This window comes from Amblyomma mixtum, chromosome 5 (assembly GCF_055824585.1).
Source record: "Amblyomma mixtum isolate Tamu chromosome 5, ASM5582458v1, whole genome shotgun sequence".
NCBI classification, from domain to species: Eukaryota; Metazoa; Arthropoda; class Arachnida; order Ixodida; family Ixodidae; genus Amblyomma; species Amblyomma mixtum.
In genome coordinates this window covers 34,057,890-34,079,912 of record NC_143016.1, presented here as the reverse complement: position 1 = coordinate 34,079,912, position 22,023 = coordinate 34,057,890, and the positions used below count along the sequence as shown (strand labels likewise).

Genomic DNA, 22,023 nt, shown 5'->3' with positions numbered 1-22,023 from the left:
AAATACCCCCGAAAGCAGAAGATTTGACAGCCGTCGCCGTAGCTCAGAGGTAGAGCACCGGACGCGTAATTCGGAGGTCGTGGGTTCGGATCCCACCGGCGGCAGTGGTTGTTTTTTCTTCTGCTTTTCTAATCAATTAGCTTTAAGCGATAACATGTTCAGTAATATTCTAAATTGATCAACACCACAAAATAAATAAATTCATAAAAAAAATCCCCTGTGCCCCTTGGTTTCTGTGGCTGTTGGCTTCATTCATATTTATAACGAGCCCCTCATCCCCTTCCCTTGTTTGCTTAATTGCTTAGCGAGGGCCTCGGTTCTGGCAGCCTTGACTCCATAGGAAGCATAAGAGGGTTCTCACGCAGCTTCCACCCTCTCCGTTCGATGACGTTCCACGTCACTACCTGCGGTAACTCAGGACGTTCTACGTCCGCCGCTTATGAACGCGGGTGGCGCTGATGAACACTCTCAAGGTTAGGTTACTTGTAAGCATAAATACCCCCGAAAGCAGAAGATTTGACAGCCGTCGCCGTAGCTCAGAGGTAGAGCACCGGACGCGTAATTCGGAGGTCGTGGGTTCGGATCCCACCGGTGGCAGTGGTTGTTTTTTCTTCTGCTTTTCTAATCAATTAGCTTTAAGCGATAACATGTTCAGTAATATTCTAAATTGATCAACACCACAAAATAAATAAATTCATAAAAAAAAATCCCCTGTGCCCCTTGGTTTCTGTGGCTGTTGGCTTCATTCATATTTATAACGAGCCCCTCATCCCCTTCCTTTGTTTGCTGTATTCTTTGATGTGCACTGACATCGCACAACCCATGGGCGCCTTTACCTTTTCGCCTACATGGAAACGCGGCCCCCGCGGTCAGGTTCAAACCTGGGTGCTCCGGCTCAGTATAGCTGAGCGCTCTAACGACTGAGCCACCGCGGCGGGTGATTATCCATAGCAGCTCACTTGCACATCCACCACCTTCAAGAACAGGGAACAAGTGCGTGAGTGAGAGAACATGTGGGGCGCGTTCACACAGAGTGTGACAGACCAGCACGATAGCCGGTCCGATGGTCCGATGTGTCACCAAACAGGACAACGCTGGTCGCATGCCAGCGTTCATCACCCTACGTGTGCTGCTCAAGCTTCTAGACAGTTTTTGAAGGCTGATACTAAGGGTTTTATTGCGAAAGCAATACTACTCCCAAGAACGGCCTTTCGCGTAGCGGCGGCCACTTGGCCCGTTTGACCTTTAGAATGACCCCTGACGCGATACCATGCCTAGTGACGTCACAGCGTGACGTCATACCAGGAGCCATGTACTGTGCGATGTCAGTGCACGTTAAAGAACCCCAGGTGGTAGAAATTTCCGGAGCCCTCCACTACGGCGTCCCTCATAGCCTGAGTTGGTTTGGGACGTAGACCCCAATAAACCAAACCAAACCAAGTCATACGAGGAGCGAGAGACGGGCTACCAACTCGGCTCGTCAGGTAACGGCGGCCGCTTGGCACGGCGCGCCGCCCTCTTCCCACTAGAGGCACTGCATATATGCAGTATAAAACACCTGCTTTCGCAACCTACCAGGCTTAAACAAAGCTAAGGCCCCCCAAATTTTTTTTGGAAAATGTTGTTCTTTGCATGCGTCCCTGTACCCTAACCACTACATCCTTACGAGAAACTACTTTGTTCAGCTCTATCCTGTGCGATAAGCAAAGACCTATCGCGTGAGTCCCCAGAAGATAGCAGAAGCTATCGGAGCCCCGGATTGATGATCTCGCCCACGAGGACAAGTCCCCTAGTCACCCTTCCTAAATATAGAAGTTTTTCACCCCCATCACCACTTGCGCACGCTTAAGCCTTTTATACGTCAGTACCACTTCTAAACGCGACCGCTAATTTTTGTCCCGAGTTCATTTCAATAATTCAGGCAGATCGTTTGCTCCGCAATTCCAGCAGTGCAGCGAACGCGAGGAGAGATATCTTAAATGAAAAACCAAGTCCGATCGGATGCAATCAGAAGAACACAGTGAAAGTGACGCAAAATGTCGGTGGCAAATGAACGAAAAATGCTGCGCAGGTGAGCGGAAGATGCGTGGCCGGATCTTACCTGCGATCCGGACAGGCGAATTTTGGTTATCACGCTCCTGTGATTTTCCGGGCCTTCAATGCTGAAGAGGAACACCTGTCGAGACAAACATATCCCGCCATCTTTGAACGCGCACAGCACATCGAAAGGACGCGCGAAATAATCCGGCTTAGGTCTACGGCTTTAAACGATGTGCATTGTTATTCAGTCTTCTAGTGCAATCAATTGGCAAGTTCGGAAACAATCAATATTAACCTCAGTTACAGTTGGTCTGCTATTCATCTTCCCTCCGTATCCAGCTTTCTCGAACTACACCGGCCATACAACGCACACCACTATAGCTTCTGTGCTTGTATGACCTAAAATGTGCGCCACCGCTCACAGCAGGCGATGTTTAAGGATTATGGGAAGACAAATGATTCCAGCTAGATGGTTCGCGCAGTGCTTCAATTTATTCAGGTTTCATTTCGCTTTTGCACGTCAGCGTATCTATACTGCTTAATGGTCTAAGAAATGCGTCGAAATACTGGCAACTGTCTTGACATTGCACCGCCTGATGAACAAGAAAGCTCGATGCATGAGCTGCGGGAACTTGTTTTTGTGTGTGTGCGTGTGTGTTCAGGATTTGTCTCGAACACTTGGTATTCTGGAGCGAGGTAACTGAAAAATTAATGTGCCTCTTCACATCGACGTTCAAATCACCAGCGAACACGACTGATGATCAGAGGTCGAGATTTGTGAGGGAGGCCTTGATGTATACGTCGCATTGTTTCCATGTGAAGCATATGAGATGTTTATTTTTATTTATTTATTTACAAAATACTGCAGCCCGAGGGCCAAGCAGAGTGGGCAATTTAACAACAGCCAAAGATCACACCAAACTACAAAAAAGAAAGAAAGAAAACAGACAAACACTACAAAACACCTGAATGATCAACATAAAGGCAGTCAAAAGTAAAAGGTTGCTGTATGAACAACATTGTCAAAAAGAAAAAAAAAACAGGAAGAAATATTATAAAACACCAGACGTAGGATTAGAAACAGAACTCAGATGATAGGGGACAAGCGTTCTTCAAAATCATGAACATTACGCGCAGAAAAGACGAGAGCTGGCAAGCGGTTCCACTGAGCGATAGTGCGAACAAAAAAAGAGTTTTTAAAAAGGTTTGTACGGGCAAAGAACGGCGTAAGGCTGTGGTCATGAACGTTCCTAGTATGCCGGGTTAAGCGTGGGCGCAGGTAGTCCTTGGAAGAGAAATTGAACTGTTGGTGATAAAGTGAAAAAAGAAATTTTAACCTAGCGAGTGCTCTTCTTTTTTCCAAGGATGGAATATTATTTACAGACATGATGGCGGACGGTGAAGCATTCCGATGATAACTGTTGAAAATGAACCGGATTGCTTTTCTTTGTATCATCTCTAGTGAATGTATATCTTTTTTGAGAAATGGATCCCATGACACACTAGCATATTCAAGTTTAGGTCGAATGTACGTGTTGTATGCTAATAGCTTCACGGACTGTGGGGAAGACTTTAGTTTGTGGCGGAGAAAGCCAAGTTTCCTTGCAGCAGCAGCGCAAATTTTGTCGACGTGACTAGTCCAACTAAGGCGCTTATTTAATGTTACGCCGAGGTACTTGTAGTTGTCAACTTGCAGTAGGTTTTCATGGTTCAGTGTGTATGTAAACTGGAAGGGATTCTTCTTTTTTGTGACCCGTGTTTATGTTTATGTAGATGTGTTTATGTACGGCCGAAATATTACGGAGCCCACTTCGGCGTTTCGAATTTTCTTTTTCATTGCGTAAAAAAGATGTCCTGGTTTCATGGGTTCGTACACGAGCGCACCAGAGGCATATGCTAGCATATATGTACTAAGTACTTTCCAATTTTCATTTTGATGTTAACATATATGGAATAAGTACCTCTCACTTTTCCCTACCTAATGCTCGAGAAAAGTTTGATCGCCGAAGCGTACTCCGTGTAATTGTGGCTGGTACTGTCCATAGCCACAAAGACAAAGCGGCTTTCCAGTTTGGCTGCTCAAACCTCTACCACGTCCTGCATGCTTTATTCAGAAGATTTGAATGGGGGTCACGGGGAAACCACTTTGGCTGTAAATCGCGGCACACTCGGCAGAGGTTCCTGCGGGTCCTGCCCAGTCCCGCGTCTCCGAGCCACTTCCCGAGCCAACACCTCGGGGTGCTGACTTCTCTCGCGTGTTCGCGCTGCGCCACGAGACCGGTGTTTCACTTCGCGTTTTGCTCTCTTTGGAACGGTTGTATGAAACGGCTGCAAGGCGTTTCTGCACCCGGGCTTCGCGCTGACACGCCGCTTCAAAAGGGTGGGCTTCAGCAAAACGCTGTTCTTTCCCGTCCATCGCATTGCTCTTGTCACGACTGCCGGACTATTTGATGATGACAAAATTAGCGCGAGACAATGGCTGTGTGAACGTTATCATGATTGAGCGCGCATTCTACCCGACGACGGCGAAGGTAGCACAAGGCCCAAGGTAGACGGACGGCTTTACGCGGCACGGGCGTCTACGCGAAAGCCGGGGAAGGAAGACGGGTAGAGTCTCTAAACCAATCGAAAATGGCACGAGTCTTCTCCCTCACTGTAAACAACCAACACACATTCATGCGTGCATGGCTGCCCCTTCTCAGCCCGTGCCGTTTCCGCTCACCTGACCCTTGTAGTCGTTTCCTCGCGGCGAACCAGCAGCGATGATCAGCTCGCGCCCACGCAATAATCTTCCTGTCGTGACTGAGTAGCCTGTGTAAGGAAAGACAACAGCTGCATTTGCGACGCTGCGCGTGTCACTTGACGAAAAGCAGGCGTATATGTATACAATGGAGTGCATATTGCAACCGCGCAAAACGACGAGGGATGAAGAGAGGAAAGCACAGGACAAGACGCGGAACTTCAACTAAAGTTTACTACAGGAAAACCACATTTATACAGGAATCGTAATCACACCTGATGAACAGCCGATACCATCAAATAACACAGGCACGTGGGCGCGCGTGGCATAAGTTAGCATCTAGATAGTTAAATTCTTTCTTGGATAAAGATACGGAAGTGGACCTGATGCAACGGTCATTTTCTTTTTTTATGCAGTAGGCTTCGAAAATTTCCCTGCTAAGCTGGGTCGTCAATTTTTTCAAGACAATTGTGTCGCGGAACCTAGGCGTGCAGTTACTACAATGGCGACAATGTTTTGCCAGTTCCCCGCCCCCCGCCAATGATTGAACAGCGGCGCGATGCTCTTGAAGTCTGACATTCAGGCAACGTGCTGTTTGCCCTATGTAACAATTCCCACGTGTGAGGGGTATTTTGTACACCACCCCAGTTTTGCAGGGAACGAACCTGTCTACGTGCTTAGTGCGGCACTCATTCTTTTTGCCACTTCCCTGTACCATATTGCACATGCCCGAAAGCTTTTTGGGCGCCGTGAAGACCACCGGGACATCACATTTCATGGCCACTTTTTTAAGGCGGTGGGAGATCTGGTGGAAGTATGGCATTGCCACGGGTCTCCGGCGTTGCGGTTCTTCACTTGGGCTGTGCTTCGTTGTATATGTATATGTATATGTATATGTATATGTATATGTATATGTATATGTATATGTATATGTAGTTGTTGTATGTTGTTGTAGTAGTTGTATGTAGTTGTTGTATATGTAGTTGTATGTAGTTGTAGTTGTATATGTAGTTGTATATGTAGCTGTATATGTATACGAATTGTTCGAAATCATGTCTCGAAAGCTTGTCTTTTAACGCGAAGCAGACCCACCAGTACGATACACGAGCAGTTGGTCAGCAGTGGAATCAGGGGCCTGTGTTGTGCGGAAACAAGATTTTTTCTTAACCGGACATACCTTTGTACGCATCTTGCTCCTCCCTGCCCAGAAGCATGCGGTGGCTCGCAAGTTTCTGTCTCTGGTTGTAGCGTGTTACGGAACCTGCCGGAAAAAATAAGAGCCCGCCGCAAGAGAGACACACATCAAATTCTCATGGCGAAAGTAAATGTGTCGTGTAGCGCTTTTCTTCCTGCTTCTTTTTTTTTTTCAGAAGTTCCAGAATCAACGGAGTGACGCACCTTCCCAGTCGTTAAAGCCAGGTACCCCAAGAACCAGCCTGCCATCCTGTGAAAAGAGAATATATGTTGTAAATTGTAAAAATAGAATGATGCTGCAGGACGGGCTTATAATCTCAATAGCTCTTCCCCCTTACAGTTACGCGTGTATTCGCAAAGCAGCCTGAATGTTCATACGTCATATAGCATCCTTTTGTTAATGTGTCTCATCTGCATTTTTCTTCACGTCGACACTCCCTGACTGCGCCCCATTGTGTTAAGAAAGGATACTATGAATAAAGCTGGGCGAATGTCTCATGAGTGCTAACTGTCGAACGTCTGTATGTGGATATCTGATTTTGAACTCAGTCCGAAGAAATACTTCGAAGAAGTTACGTGCGTAATACGAGCGTATAGCTCGTGAGTGCTAGAGCACCATGGACGGACACAGGTAGTCCATGTGTGTTGGCTCCCAACGCTAAACTGACTCTCGAGGCACCTGGGCCTGGAGAGTCAGTTGTTACAACTGACCCTTTAATTGTAACAGACCAAGAGTCTATTACAATTAATTAACTGCTGTCAGCTTTCCCACACAAGAGAAGAGCACGGATATAAAGCGCAAGACGGGTAGCTGGTGCGGATGCTTGGTACCCAGAGATAAAGAAACAAGATTCAAAAGCAACTACAAACGTGGAAAACACCACATACGGGACCAGCTGCTAGCGCGCTCGGGAAATTCAGAAAAATAAATACGCGGCTGACCAACAAGCACTAGTAACTGTACTAGTGCGTACCAGTACGACCTCTCTGAATTTCTTTCCAAATAAACCTCTATCTGCGTCTCTGTAATGGCTGAGATTTAGACAGAACGTTGTCAGTAAAGACGGCAGCAGCAGAAACAGCGACACAGAAAAAATATTTCCATTTAAAGACGAACAGCAATGTACATGAGGTGTACTAGCTTTACAAAGGAGGCAGGAAGATTGGGACATTCGCCACATTTCCTCTACAAGCAGGTATGTAACGCGCAGCGGGTTTTAAGAAGTGCTCTGCGACCAATGTATGGTAAGCTGACGGATTAGAATACATACAGCAATAGTCTATTGAGCAGTCAGGTACTGTAGCGAGTTGGCGAAAATTAAACAGACACAGAGAGCGACGTGCGTTGTACATGGTGAGACAGAGGCACACAAGCTCTGTAGTGAAAACGGAGTATAGTGAATTGCAGAATAGAAGCGGGATGAGTGAGGAACGTGCCCCGTCCGCTCACCTCAGTGAAGGCTGCCGAGAACCCCATCTCTGCCGTGGCGTAGTGGTAACTGTTGTTCGCGATCTGGTGGCCTGTGGACGTACACTTTGGTTTTTGTTTGCCTGGTCGTCTGAGACACAAGTCACGCCGACGCTATACACCACTCCGTTCGCAGTAATATCCGAACGCTTACGCATGCGCTGCACCGTGTGCACTATTACAAGTACACAGCTGAGTGCACTTACGGCGTATTTCCTTATCCTTTATTCACTCACACTGCTGCGCCCTTGCATAGTGAGCCGATAGTTCATCTCTTCAAGAATATGCAAACCAAACTGTTGAGCTCTTCCTCAATTTTGTCTGTTAACTAAGAAACTAATGGCATGTCGAAAACAGGAAAATGGCGAAGATATGAGAGAATAACAGATGACAAAGAACCATTCAAATCAAGTGATATTTTCTCTCCATTTTGTTCTAATGTTCCCAAAGTGCTTCATCAAGATGCCTTTCTTTTCAAATGCAATTATTTTAGTTATTATTTTATTATTTGAACTGTTATTGGTTATTTTAGGATTGCTCCATGCTGACTCAACAAGTACAGTGCGCCTGGCAACGGGTGTTAACATTATTGAGGTCGGAAGGCATGACGAATAGGTTAAAACCGAAAAACAACTGTCGTTGGCACGCACGCACATACACAAATATGCGCGATTTGGGCCATATGCATTCGCAGCCAGCACGCAATCGTGCACTGGTGCAGCCAGTGGACGGGAGAGTTCTCAGAATGGAGGAATACGTGACTCACCATAGTGTATACAGAATGCTGGCATGTGCATTCGGCGCAGAAAGCAGGCGTACTAAAGCTATAAGGCACCGGACGCCCAGACGTCACCTGGCTACAAAGAAGCTACGCCTCGCCAAAGGGGCGACGGGCTCGTTCAAGGGTCCAAGGTTACTGGAACAAGGCGCGAAGCGTCGGCGTGACTTGCTCACGCAAAATTCAAGCCATCATGGGCATTCAAACGGCGGTCATTAGTGAGACCAAGGCACCAAATGTTGCTGCGGAAAGTATGCATACTTGTACAAAGAAGCCATCGTATTGATGTCGAAGAAGCATGGAAAAACAGGGGCGCTGGCTCGTAGTAAGTAAAGCAGCCATATGACAACCATGCTATGGACACTATGGTTGTTACTGGCACCAAAAAAAAAAAAAATAGTTTTCCCGCGAGCTAAACAGGATAATTCTACGTTGAAGCACTAAGCATACTTAGCAGCACTGCTGGCTAAGTGCAACTTAAGGCTGCACCTTTGTTTACTTGTTCTTATCTGTACAGATATCTGCCAACGTAGGAAGGGCCAATTATCACGCGAGCATCATCACTCAACAAGTTCCCTTTTCATTCTTACTTCTTTTCATATTCAGTGCTATGCCGACAAGCGGCGGTTTCAACACCTCTAACTTCTAAACACAGAGTTTATATGAAGGGAATGTCTCAAGGCTCCGTATTGAGAACGAAGCGACGTTTCGCGCATGATTTCAGGTATCTGCACGACTTTCTCACCAAGCAGGCTGGTTCGGGTTTTTTTTTTTTTGAATTTATGAAGTGATCCTTCGTTGGACATCTACGAACCTGGTAGCTCGAACGGCGCTGCCTTCTAGCAGGAAATACAATTTGGGATCATTGTAGTTTGCACAACGGAAAATGTATACGCACCTGCATTGACTAGAGGAACGAGCTTCTTGGGTCGCTTCAGGCTCTGGTCAAGCACATAGCAAGCACCGTTAGACAGGTAACCGCGGTACCCTCCCTGGTTGTACCATAGTTGGTTTTTCCACAAAGGTGCACAGACCTGCAAAAGAAGAAAAAAAGAACGGGCGTGTTTCGTGCGCATGGCCCCACGTTAACGCTTCTCTCACCTTCGATATGTGTCATGGCAGCAAGCGTAACCGGAAGCAAACGACAAACTGCGCCTGATGTAAGATCGATCAAAAGTATCGAGCTGCTCATTTAATATGCATGTATCAAGAAGGAGAAAAAAAGAGGTAGTAAGGTGAAAAGTTGGGCGAGTTGAGTCTTACTCATTACGTAGTTAACGCCAGAAACGAGGCTTAAGGTTGAAGAAAGACACAACACGAGCGCTTTTTCGCAACTAAAACTTTAATGGAAAAACGCATGATATATACCTATCTCGTAAAAGTAAATCAAAAGAAACATACATGATAACATCAAGAAAATATTAGTTCACGATATATCTGCAGAGTCCTGAGTAACGTAAAAATATAGAAAAAGCAGGAAAATTCATGGTCATAATCACGAAGAGCAAAAACCAAAAACACAAACAAAAAAAACACGTTGCCAAGAATGTGCGAAAGGTGATGCTTGTAAGGTATTACCACCTTTTTTTAGAGCGCAGCTCTTTGGCGTCCGTTCCTGGGTTTCGCGTCGTCGTCGGCGTCGGCGTCGGCGTCGGCCTCGTAACCAGCTCCGCCCCCAATGTCACGCTTTTCAATTGGTCGAAATGCTCGTGACGTCACAGTGCGCGAATTTCAAATGGGGCCAATTGTACTTTGGCTAGTAACCATGCAACCAATCAAAGGGATCGTATAGTGATTCTGCAACTAAGTTGGACTGAGTTTAGTTAGTTGCTTAATTAATCAATTAGCCTAATTAATATAGAGGAGAATGAAGAGGTCAGAAGAAAAGAAAAGAAAGACGCGCGCCGCAGCGACAACAGCGTCCGCGGAAGGAGACGCTGCTGAAAAAAACAGATAAGTACGAAGCCGCGTTCCCTCCACCACCACGCACTTCCCCACTCAGTAAGTGTTGTTGTTGTTGTTGTGACTGAGAGAAGGATGAAGAGGAAATTGCACGGGCCTGCTACTGGCTCGAGCCAAGCCACCACCGCTGCCACGTGCAGATAGAGGAGAGTTAAAAGATCAGAGGAAAGAGAAAAAGGAAAGAAAAGACGCGCGTCGCAGCAACAACTGCGTCCGCCGGAGCGGACGCTGCTCAAAAAGAAGCGGCCGAAGCCGCGCTCGCCGAAGCGAGGACAGATTCTCCCACCCCCACTCAGTAAGACGTTGCTCGTTTCATATACGTTGTGTCGAACATCCTAGACAGTTCCAACAATTGACAGGTTAATGACAGAACACGATGGATAGAAATACAATAATATAAATATGAAATAGCCTAATTAACCTTTCTAGTTAGACCGCATAAATCAATAAAACCGAGAACAAAATTGGTCGAGTTGGGGAATCGAACCAGGGTCTCCGGAGTGCGATACGAGCACGCTAGCCACTCCGTAATGCCAGCTGAATGGTTTGGAATGAACAAAGGCGCGTCTAGCTAATACGGCGTCTTCGTTCGCTCCCATCTTCCCCCTTTCCCTTACGGCGAGGTGCAGGTGTCCACCCAGATATGCGAGAGAGAGAGATACATTTCCTTTCCTCAAAAAATAAATTTACCGTCCAGCAAGGCGTACAGCCGAATTGGCGATGGCGTTCTGTGGACTCCCTGGCAGCGTTGCAAGACGCTGTCGCGTTCCACTCTTACAGGCGAAGCTTAACATGTTAACCACACATCAGTAACACACGCAGACAGCCAATGGACGCGTCATTCGCTGGCAGCACTTGATTCATCATTCACAACCACATTCTTAACGTACGTTCCCTTGCCGCACATGCCAAGGACGTACACCACGATCACATTCTGCGCCATTCCTCTGTGCTTTGCTTTGCTGAAACCTGGATGGATCCCGAAGAGCCTCTCGAAATCATAGATTTCCTATACTGCTGTGGTGCTCGCAGAGACCACAACAGAGCGGCGGGAGTCGCTATCTACTTGCGCACAGGTCTCTCTGCAATACCAGTCGAAATGTTTGGCACGTCACATGAAGTTGGCGAACTGTGCGCCGCAAAGTTGCCCAACGGCTTGCTGGTAGTAGCTGCCTACTTCGCCCCTACCGCACTCACGAAAGACGTCGTGCACTTCCTGCAACTCGCATTAACCGTCCATCGATCCACACCGATGTTAGTAGTGGGGGACTTTAATGTTGACATAAAGACAAACAGCAATTTCCTAACACTTATGCGGGAGAACATCCCGTTCCTCTCGCTCGTAACGCGTCCCACGGCTGTGACAACCTCGCGAGGCACTTGTATAGATCTCGTCTTTCAGAATCAAGCATTGGTGTACCAAGTCGAACATATATCAGTCTATTTCTCCGACCACAAAGCTTCCTTCATGACTGTCAAGAACTGTTAGTGGAGTCTTTGTTAAAGGAATACGTGTGAAAAATAAAAACAAATTCTGTGATAGCGCATACATGTGTTGCTCGATTTCTTTGCCTCAATCTATCGAAAAGGTGAAACAGCTTATTTGCTGCGCTCAAATTTCGCATTAGGAAGTAACGTAATCGTCGGTAATTTTTTTTCTTTACCTTCTCGTCCATTGCCTTCTTTGGTGTAATGCCTTTTACCCAGCGGATAAGTTTTTCACTTGCAAAACTAATGGCGCTGTCCGGATAGCCTGATGATTTTATTCTATTTACTTGTTCATGAGAGCTATTAGCCATGTCGTGCGTGGAGGACTTCGCCAGGGCTGAACGTAGACATGAAAATACAATGCCATTTGTTACAACATTCGAGTGGCCAATCTTGGCAACGTGGCCAGGCGCTATGGCATACAGGTGACCTTTTCAGCTCCAAACAAGCTCAAGAAAGTGTGCGGCCTAGTAAGCAGAATAATAGAGAACCGGAGAGGACAAAATAAAAATAAGAAAAAGTCCAAGACATGCCATATATACCATAAGAATACTTCGGGGTTCATCTCGTGCAAAACTGGTGTGATATACATGTATGAGCAGCTTGTTTCCTGCGGCAAGACCTACATAGGTCAGACAGGACGTTGTGTAAACGTACGGCTAAAAGAACACCAGAAATCGCTCTCTGGGTCGAAGTCCTCGTATTTGATGGACCATTGCCGGGGATGTAAAGAATGTAAACCGGATTGTGTGCCGGAATGTAGGCCACATAAGAAGTGTAAGAAAAAATGTAATCCCCTTTATGCGCAAGCTGAAATTTAATCAATTCATAAAGAACGAGTCTTCACGGAGGCTTTTTATATTTCGAGACAGGGAAATACACGCGTAAGCGCACCGTTTATTTCTTTCACAGGAAAAGAATTGGCATACCTGGACCAGACGTGGAACTAATTTCCATCCCTTCGCTCCAATTTTTTTTAATTTTGTGTTTTTTGTTTTTCCTCTTCGTGATTGTGACTATGAAGTTTCCTGCTTTTGTTCCATTTATTATGTTACTGAGCAGTCTTCGGAAGTATTGCGCCCCAAGATTTTCTTGATGTTATCATGTGTGCTTCTCTTGATTTAGTTTCATGGGATGGGTATATATCATGTGTTTTTCCATTAAAGTTTTAGTTGCGAAAAGCGCTCGTGTTGTGTCTATCTTCCACTTTGGTCTTCGTTTTTGGTGCTAACTACATCATGTGGAAAAAGGTTTCTTCAACAGATATTTCATTTTCATGTGTGCGGCGGACGGCTTTCAATGACGCTTCGGCCTGGAAGAGCTCCTTATGTAACAGATTTTCGCTCCGAAATTTAAGCGATTGTTCAGTGCTTCGTTGCTTTCCAACGGCCAGTACCGGCTACCGGTTTCAATTCACCGCGTTTATGTACATATGGACTGAGGCGAATAATAGTTCGTGAACGCTGTTGGCGGTGAAAACGTCGCTTATCAAATACTTGCCACAACACTGCCGTCGTACGACACGTCAAGAGACAGGCCCAATGTCATGTTGTCCTTCAGGTCTTCGTAGCGCCTATCTGCTACCGGATCCTCGTGGTAGTCATTGCCTGAAATGAGTTGCCATGCGTCCGTTGTTAGGCACTAAATCGGACTGTCGAAAAGCAGCCGCTATGCTTCTAATCGGTGAAAAATGACATTTGTCGCTACAGAATAAGGAACCATGAACAAAATAAGCGCGCAATCCAAAGGAACCCGTCCGAAATACATGCACAAAACAACCTCACTGGCACTGATAACTTGTGTTCCCCCTCTAAAAAATTCTTGTCATTCGCATTGCTACGCAAGCGCCGCCCACTCACCCGTGGCGTCCACAAGCAACTCGGAGCAGGGCCGGTTTTCCTTGAGCAGCGGGCACCTGAACAGCACGCCAGGCTCGTAGATGCCTCGCCATTTGGCCAGGGTCGAGTTTGCCCGGATAGCACCCACCAGAGCCCTGGCGACGGTCGGGAAAAAGGAAAACAAAATAATGGTACATTAAAACGCACAGATGTCATCTCCCGCGGTTTTGAAAACGTGCCGCCCGTGGAGTACTTACATGCTCCACTGAAATAGCTTTTCAAGAAATGAGCAGGAAAAGGAGCGCTCTGAGCAGCCATTGCCGAAATCAGCATTCCGCCCAAGGCGCCCAAAAATTCAAGCTTTGTACGCTTGACTATGACATCATTTTGTAATAGGGATTTGAATAAATACCTTTCGGCATTCGTATTCACCTCAATACGCATCATAAGGCGAGGCCGCATGTTTTTGGAAGCATAGTGTTCTTTATCACAGATCGGAGGAAAAAAACGTGAAAAATATTATGAGAAACTGCGGCTGTAAAAGTTTTTGGCTGCGCTTGGGGCAGCGCCAAGACCTGAAAAATAAAGTTTAATTCGCGTTTACATCATAAACTGTGCGCTTTTTTTGCTCAAGATCTTGAGGGCATATCTTGAGGGCATATGATGCTAACGCACTGATAGGTCAAATGTTTAGGGGAATCCCCCAAGGTGGAGTAGATTTGTAATAAGGGACTAATTACTCACTGACATCCACCCGATCGCAGCCATACGCTACAAAGGAAAGCTATTATACGAGGGGGTACCCAAAAGAAACCGGACTTATTTTTGTTTGAACTTATTTGTTCACATTTTAAGCACCGACCTTCAATCTCCTTCGAAGTATTCCCCACTTGCAATGATACGCTTGTCGAATCTTTCATTCCATTTTTCAAAACATTGTTTAAATTGATCTTTTGTGGTGCTTCACAGTGCCTCCGTCGTTTTTTTCTCCACCTCATCAACATCAGCGAAACGCTTTCCATTCACCTATTTTTTCATTCTAGGAAACAAAGAAAGTAGCACGGGGCAAGGTCGGGAGAGTATGAGGGTTGAGGAATAGGGGTCATGCCATTTTTGGTCCAAAATTGTCCTAGAGACAGGGCTGTGTGAGCAGGGGCATTGCCATGATGGAAAAACCAGTCACCCGACCGCCACAAATCTGGCCGCTTCCACTGCACAGTGTTGCCCAATCTTTTCAAAACATCCAAGTAGAAAGCCTGGCTAGCTGTCTGACCCTGCGGAACAAATTCTCAATGGACGACTCCTCTCACGTCGAAAAAACAAATCAGCATTGTTTTGAGGTTTGGTTCCACCTGACGAGCTTTCTTGAGGCGAGGTGAATTTGAAGTTTTCCATTGGCATGATTGTTGCTTTGATTCAGGATTCGATTCAGGAACACTTGAGTTTTCCCCATAGCATCGTCCTTGTACGTCTTTCTTAATATTTCAAGAGTTTCCATTCAACTTTTCCCGAGCAAAAATCAGAATTTCACCGGCGCACGCTGTTCACGAAAATCAGCCATTGCAAAAACGACATTCACACAAAACAGTCGTCACTATAAAACTCTGCCTAAACTAGTCTGACCTCCTTCAACAATGGCACTCGGCTTACTGACTCTGGAATGTTCGTTCTATGCGCTCCTAGTGGCAAAACGCGGTACCACAGAAGCTTTGCCGACCAAAAAATTAAGTCCGGTTTCTTTTGGGTACCCCCTCGTATTATGAAACGCAGAAAAAAAAACGCATTGATCGGCGCCACTGGGTGCCTATAACCTGTGTGCCTCAAGGGAAGTGGGTGGAATGATCCGGGAAAAAGTCAGTGGCTCAGTGCATACAGCTTTGGGCTGATGAATACGGTGTCTGCGAGGTCGATTCCACCCAGATTCACAGCCAGAGCGTCTAAAATCCGAAAACGTCCGTGCGCGGACATTTCGATACAGTAAAAAGAACACCAGAAGTTTGAAATTTACCCGTGTAGGCCTCCACTACGGCATGCCTCATAAGCCTAATCGGATCTCTAATCTATAAGCATGGCAGCAAATGAAATAGGGGCAGAAAGAGAAACATTCACAAAAGACAGTCGCTGACATCCAGATGTCGCTAATCGGTGTTTCGTCGTCCATATCATGTTTCATGGTGCATGTCATCATGAAAAACAACAACAACGGCAAAATACAGTTTACAGCAGTGATGCACGCAGGAAAAGAGCTCCTGTAGTTGAAATAAAAACTGCAGAAGAGAAAAAAATAGAAACGCAACACCACTTTTATTCATTTATTTGAAAAATACCCAGCCGCCGAAGGCATGTGACGACACAAAAATCGACAGGTAGCTAACGAAAATAAGTGTAATGGTAGAAAAAACATTTACTATTTATACAACGTTAGGTAATGCATTCTTAAATAAGCGGTAGTCATCGATCCGCCAGAAGTGCAAAAAGGTGATTCCACTCTTCGAATGTCAGAGGTAAATACAGTAGGGTAAGGGTGCGGGCTAGTTAGTGATCCATAACATACGAGGGTAATCCCAAAAGTAAGGTCTCCAAATGGCTGCGGCCGCAGGGAAACTATTTGCGCGGCTGCTCGCCAGGCTACTGTGTTCATTGTTCCCCGTCTTCTAAACAAGCCATGACTCACCGCAAAAGAGACAGTCAGTCTTGGCACGGCAGCCATTTTAAATGAAGATCCCGTTTGCCGCTACCGCCAGGTGCGAAATTCGCGCAGTTATTCAATTTTTGAACGCAAAAGGCGTTCAACATATCGAAATTCATCACCAGTTGAGGGAAGTGTACGGAGGGTCGTGCATGGATGTCAAAAACGTCCGCAAGTAGTGTAGGGAGTTCGCAGCTGGTCGCACTGGAATTCACGACGAAGGAAGAAGCGGGAGACCGTCAATTTCTGATGAGACAGTCCCGAAGGCCGAAGAAATGATGCGGCAAGATCAGAGGATCACACTCGACGAACTCTGCATTTTGGTCCCTGGCGTTTCTAGAAGTACTATTCATGGAATTTTGACAGCAAAGTTGAAATATCGGAAGGTCTGCGCAAGAAGGGTTCCGCGAATGTTCACAGACGACCATAAACGGGAACACCTTGACTCCTCCCGCGAATTTCTTCGGCGTTATGGAGATAAAAAGGCGACCTTTTTGGATTCCGTTTTCACGGGTGACGAAACCTGGACATTCCACATCACACCTTAGACCTAACAAGAATCACGTGAGTGGCGGTACTTCTCTTCCCCCATGCCGCGAAAATTCAACCGAACACAGTCTGCCGGCAATGTCATGGCAACTGTGTTTTGGGATCAAAATGGGGTATTGTTGGTAGACTTCATGGCTCCTGGCACCACAGTAAACGTGGACAGATATTGTGAGGCCCTTAAGAAAGTCAGACGGGCGATTCGAAATCGCAGAAGGGGTATGCTGAGCAAGGGCGTGAGTCTTCTCCACGAACACGCTCGCCACCACGTTGCCTGCCAAACCGTCGCTCTCCTGCATCAGTTTGGATGGGACGTCATCAGCCTCCCACCCTACAGTCCGGACTTGGCATCAAGTGACTACCACTGGTTTCCAAAGCTAAAAGAACATCTCGCTGGAAGGCGCTTCACCAATGGTGACGAAGTGAAAGATGCGGTCAAACGCTTCCTCAACGGCATGGCGGCGAGCTGGTATGATATGGGCATACATAAACTGCCCCAGCGTCTACAAAAATGCATAGACTGCAACGGCGATTATGCGCAAAAGTAGAAGAGTGGGCTGCCTTTTAAGTGATTTGTAAATTACTTAAAATAAATATTTCTTTCGATATATAAAAGAACTGGAGACCTTACTTTTGGGATGACCCTCGTATAAATACCAGCGCAAAACAGCAGGACACACGACGAAGAACAAGGACACACAAGCGCTGACTTCCAACTGACGTTTAATGGGTGACAGAGGTAAATCGGAATTAGATAATTATTTCCAGCATTGTGAGCATTATATACCGGTGTTAGGCGTACTGTGGACAGAAATGAATTCTTTACGCAGGTATATGTTTGTGAATATTTTATGATGAAGGCAAATACGAAGTTTTCGGCGAAGATATTAAAATGATGGTAAACCAAGGCTGGCGTTCATAGAAGTTATGGTTGCAGTTCTATTATAGTTAGCCAGAATAAACGAAACAAAATTAGAGGCTAAGTTGGAGGCGGAGTCAATAGTTTGCTGAGAGAGGTTCTTATGTAGAAATAGTTGCCTGTTTTCAATTCGCAAGTTTTTTTTTTTCATTTCTAACGTCTCCAAATATGCGTGCGTTTTGTCAGTTTTTCCTGAAGCTATTGAGCCTCTAATATGAGTCATTTGTATATTTTTTACAACGCCAGTTTTAAATAACAGTCGACTGGAGTCAAAGTTCGCTAATCATTTACCGAGATTAACGTTTTATCTAAACGCTGCGGAAGGAGCCTTCTTTTTTGTGCAGTAGTTATGGCAGAAAGCTTCACGCAAGCAGACTAGTCGAACAAAAGTATTGTTTTTGTGCACTCATCTGTTTGCTCACTCCCCTCTTACCAACACTAACTGGCGTCAACAACTCGTACCGTTGAAAAGTATGTTGTTCTTTGTAATCAGTTGAAGCAAATTTTTTATCACAATTAGGAGGCCCATAGCGATCCCGCAGACAATCTGATGGTCACTTGACTTGACCAACCATTATCCTAGTACTAATCCTTTCATATAACCTTGGAGCTCGAAAAAGCATTTATGCTTTTAATCAGGCACCTTTGCCGAGATCCAGATTTTCCCGAAGGGTGCGTAAATGTATTTCTCCAATCAATGATGCTGGTTGTGGTGGCCACTTCTGTGAAACACAACGAGGGTACACAAGTACAGGAGTCTTGGACATCAGCTTTAACTGTGTTGCAACTGTGTAGTATTGTAACGTATTGTTAAGGAGATGTTGAAGGTAATGGTCCGTCATTCCGATGTATAGCAAATTCTTTCTTTTAAAGTTTCTGCATTGATCTCATTGCGTAGTTAAAGGCAGCCATGGAAGACCAACGGGGAATATTTTCGACGATATAAAAAACTTCAAAACCAAAATATGCAAGCCTTCCAGGGGCAGAACAGCGGGTATATTGATTGTTGCAGTGTAATCCTACGATTATACGAAAAAAATCGCCGAGCCCCTTAAACTTCGTTATAACGAGGTTAAACTGTTCCACAAAATAAATTTTCAGGGAGCTTTTTCACGAGCTCGTCCCACGTGTTGGGCGGCTTTCCTCTGTTAGCGGTTGTATAAACCTGACAGTAAAGTATTTCTGGCGCGGGCGGGGGTGTTGCTGCGTAGCATGAGGCTTAGAACAATGGAGCAAACTGACAGCTCCGCGTCAGCGCGTGTACTCACTGTATGCCATGCCTTCCGCTCGTATGCAGCGCAACGGAGTATCCAAAGTGGCTTCCAGAGGGGCCTCTCAGTAGCACGGGAAACTGAGTGTCCAGATTGTAAGCGGAGACCCCCGGTGCTGCTGTCGTCCAGATGAGCAGCACGAGGACGATCAGTGCCTGCGCCGCGGCGAAAAGACCAGCCATGGTGGCGCCACATAGCGTTGGCTCCGGGCGGTGGTTCTGGGGACTGCGGCGTTCCCTAATTGCCAGTCCTGGCGGTGGAATCATGGCTGCATAGCCAGATATGGCGCAGCTCTCCCTCCGACTGCCACGGAGCAGGACCATCTCAGCGACGTGTAGGGACGGCAGTGGCAACCCCGCTGTGCTTCCCGATCGTGACTGGATCCGTGGTTGACGATGATACTTTATAAAGATTTATTGCACAATATCGCACTTTCATCAATAAGGAACCAAAGGGCTCGATGCATTATCTTAGCGTGCATTCGCGTGGCACACATCCGCCGCCCGCCGGCATCCGGCGAGTTGGTTGGTGGCGGCGGAGGCCACGGCGGGAAATTCCTCCTCCGTGGGGGCTGAGGAGCTTCCCTTGACTGCACACGGCCGGACTGAGTGCAGCGCTCACCGCCGCTGCTTCCAGTCCGGCCGTGTGCAGGGAAGGGAAGCGCTGCGTCCAGTGCGGCCGTTCACTGCGCGGCGAACGCCACGCCACTCCGCGGATGCGCTGAAAGAACTCGCGGGCCCGCTATGTTCTATTTATTTTATTTACAGCGTATCCCGCAGCGCCGAAGCATTACAGCAGGAGTGTGTTTTAAAATAATAAAACTGTAGACAAGCAAACAAAGAAACAAAAATTGAAGACACGGTGACTATAAAGTGAAGCGTTCGCAAGTTAAGAGCATGTTTTACAAGTTGTAACAACAGCACTGTGCAAGAATAATTCGATCAATTACAAATTATCGATAAGTTGAGCGAAGCGAGAAAATTGGATTCACAGGCGCCACGGTGGTTGAGTGGTTGTGGTGTGCGGCTGCTGACCCGGAAGACGTGGGTTCGATCCCGGACGCGGCGGTGGCATTTCGATGGAGGAAAAAGGCTAGAGGCCCGTGTACTGTGGAATGCCAGTACACGTTAAAGAACCCCAAGTGGTCGAAAATATCCGGAGCCCTCCAAGAGCCTGAGTTTCTTTGGGGCGTTAACCCCTTAAAACCAAACTTAAAATGGTTGGGAAGCAGTTCACTTCACTGCACCACTGCAGTCCTGGTCCAGGTTCACCTCCAGCTGTGTGACTTTGCGAGAGAAACAAAAATGAAACATGCCTGCGAAAAATTCTGCGCTGTCGCACCCCAGCTTAATTCGCGTTACACGGTCTTTGCTTTCCTGTGGCTTTCTTTAGTGCTGTACAGAATAAAAAGAATGACAAAGTCGTTGCTGCAGTATGTGCGTATGGATTGCATAAGTCGGACATTACGAGGGGGTACCCAAAAGAAACCGGGCTTATTTTTGTTCGAACTTATTTGTTCACATTTTAAGCACAGACCTTCAATCTGCTTCAAAGTATTCCCCACTTGCAATGATACGCTTGTCAAATCTTTCATTCTATTTTTCATAACATTGTTTAAATTCATCTTTTGTTATGCTTGACAGTGCCTCCGTCGTTTTTTTCTTCACCTCAGCAACATCAGCGAAACGCTTTCCATTCACCTATTTTTTCATTCTAGGAAACAAAGAAAGTAGCACGGGGCAAGGTCGGGAGAGTATGAGATTTGAGGAATAGGGGTCATGCCATTTTTGGTCCAAAATTGTCATAGAGGCAGGGCTGTGTGAGCAGGGGCATTGCCATGATGGAAAAACCAGTCACCCGACAGCCACAAATCTGGCCGCTTCTACCGCACACTGTTGCCCAATCTTTTCAAAACATCCAAGTAGAAAACCTGGCTAACTGTCGCGTGTTCGCCAAATGCAGCCGGTACAGCCAGCGATGACAGCGCCGCCCACCGGCAGGTAGCAGCCACATTAAGGCTGGTTATAAATATTCATTCAGAACGACGGCTCGACATCGCCGCTATGGCGCAGTGGATTAGAGGCACGTGTTTCGTATGGAAGGTCGGCCGTTCGACTCCGCTCTCTGTACTGTAATTTTAATGTTTTTTTAATTTCATTTTTTTTCCATTCTTTACCTTTTAGGTCGCAAATCGTGATGCTTAGTGGCATATAACGCCGTTTAAGAGGATTCATTATACCTTTTAGGTAAGCCGTTGTGACAATCTTCAGTCACCGTGATCAATTCACCGTGGTTTCAAGCCATGTGGCTGTACAGGCTGCAGTTGGCGAATACGCCTAACTGTCTGACCCTGCGGAACAAATTCTCAATGGACGACTCCTCTCACGTCGAAAAAACAAATCAGCATTGTTTTGAGGTTTGGTTTCACCTGACGAGCTTTCTTGAGGCGAGGTGAATTTGAAGTTTTCCATTGGCATGATTGTTGCTTTGATTCAGGATTCGATTCAGGAACACTTGAGTTGTCCCCATAGCATCGTCCTTGTACGTCTTTCTTAATATTTCAAGAGTTTCCATTCAACTTTTTCCGAGCAAAAATCAGAATTTCACCGGCGCACGCTGTTCACGAAAATCAGCCATTGCAAAAACGACATTCACACAAAACAGTCGTCACTCTAAAGCTCTGCCTAAACTAGTCTGACCTCCTTCAACGACGGCACTCGGCTTACTGACTCTGGAATGTTCGTTCTATGCGCTCCTAGTGGCAAAACGTGGTACCACAGAAGCTTTGCCGACCAAAAAATTTAGTCCAGTTTCTTTTGGGTACCCCCTCGTATGTATACCTGATTGAGCTCGATTAACATACCCTCTTTTTTTTTTTTTAAGGTGCATTATTAAAGTGCGAAATTGAGCGCGATCAACATCGAACATGAGCCCAGAATTTGAATTTTATGAGTCGGTATTGTGCTTTGTGATACCGAAGGTGAAAATCGCGCTTTCGAAGCCTCGTTAAGTTGTTTGATGATGTTAACGAGAGGTTAACGTGATTTCGGCGACAGTACTACGCGTAGCGACGCCATTTTGGAAATATGC

The 22,023-nt window shown here is 46.3% G+C and overlaps 1 protein-coding gene across 1 annotated transcript in view; it reads right to left on the bottom strand.

Annotated features, from left to right (window-relative positions):
• Positions 1 to 21,794, bottom strand: part of LOC149341706 (integrin alpha-9-like) — a 47,850-nt gene extending 26,056 nt beyond the window's left edge. Inside the window, exons 1-10 of the mRNA XM_089546691.1 lie at positions 21,774 to 21,794; positions 18,931 to 19,310; positions 13,530 to 13,663; positions 13,171 to 13,277; positions 9,119 to 9,254; positions 7,425 to 7,495; positions 6,179 to 6,224; positions 5,958 to 6,041; positions 4,763 to 4,851; positions 2,102 to 2,176 (exon numbers count right to left, since the gene is read on the bottom strand). Of these exons, the coding sequence (XP_089402817.1) occupies positions 2,102 to 2,176; positions 4,763 to 4,851; positions 5,958 to 6,041; positions 6,179 to 6,224; positions 7,425 to 7,495; positions 9,119 to 9,254; positions 13,171 to 13,277; positions 13,530 to 13,663; positions 18,931 to 19,310; positions 21,774 to 21,794 (1,143 nt within the window). The remainder of the gene's footprint in view (positions 1 to 2,101; positions 2,177 to 4,762; positions 4,852 to 5,957; positions 6,042 to 6,178; positions 6,225 to 7,424; positions 7,496 to 9,118; positions 9,255 to 13,170; positions 13,278 to 13,529; positions 13,664 to 18,930; positions 19,311 to 21,773) is intronic.
• Between the last annotated feature and the right edge of the window lie 229 nt (positions 21,795 to 22,023).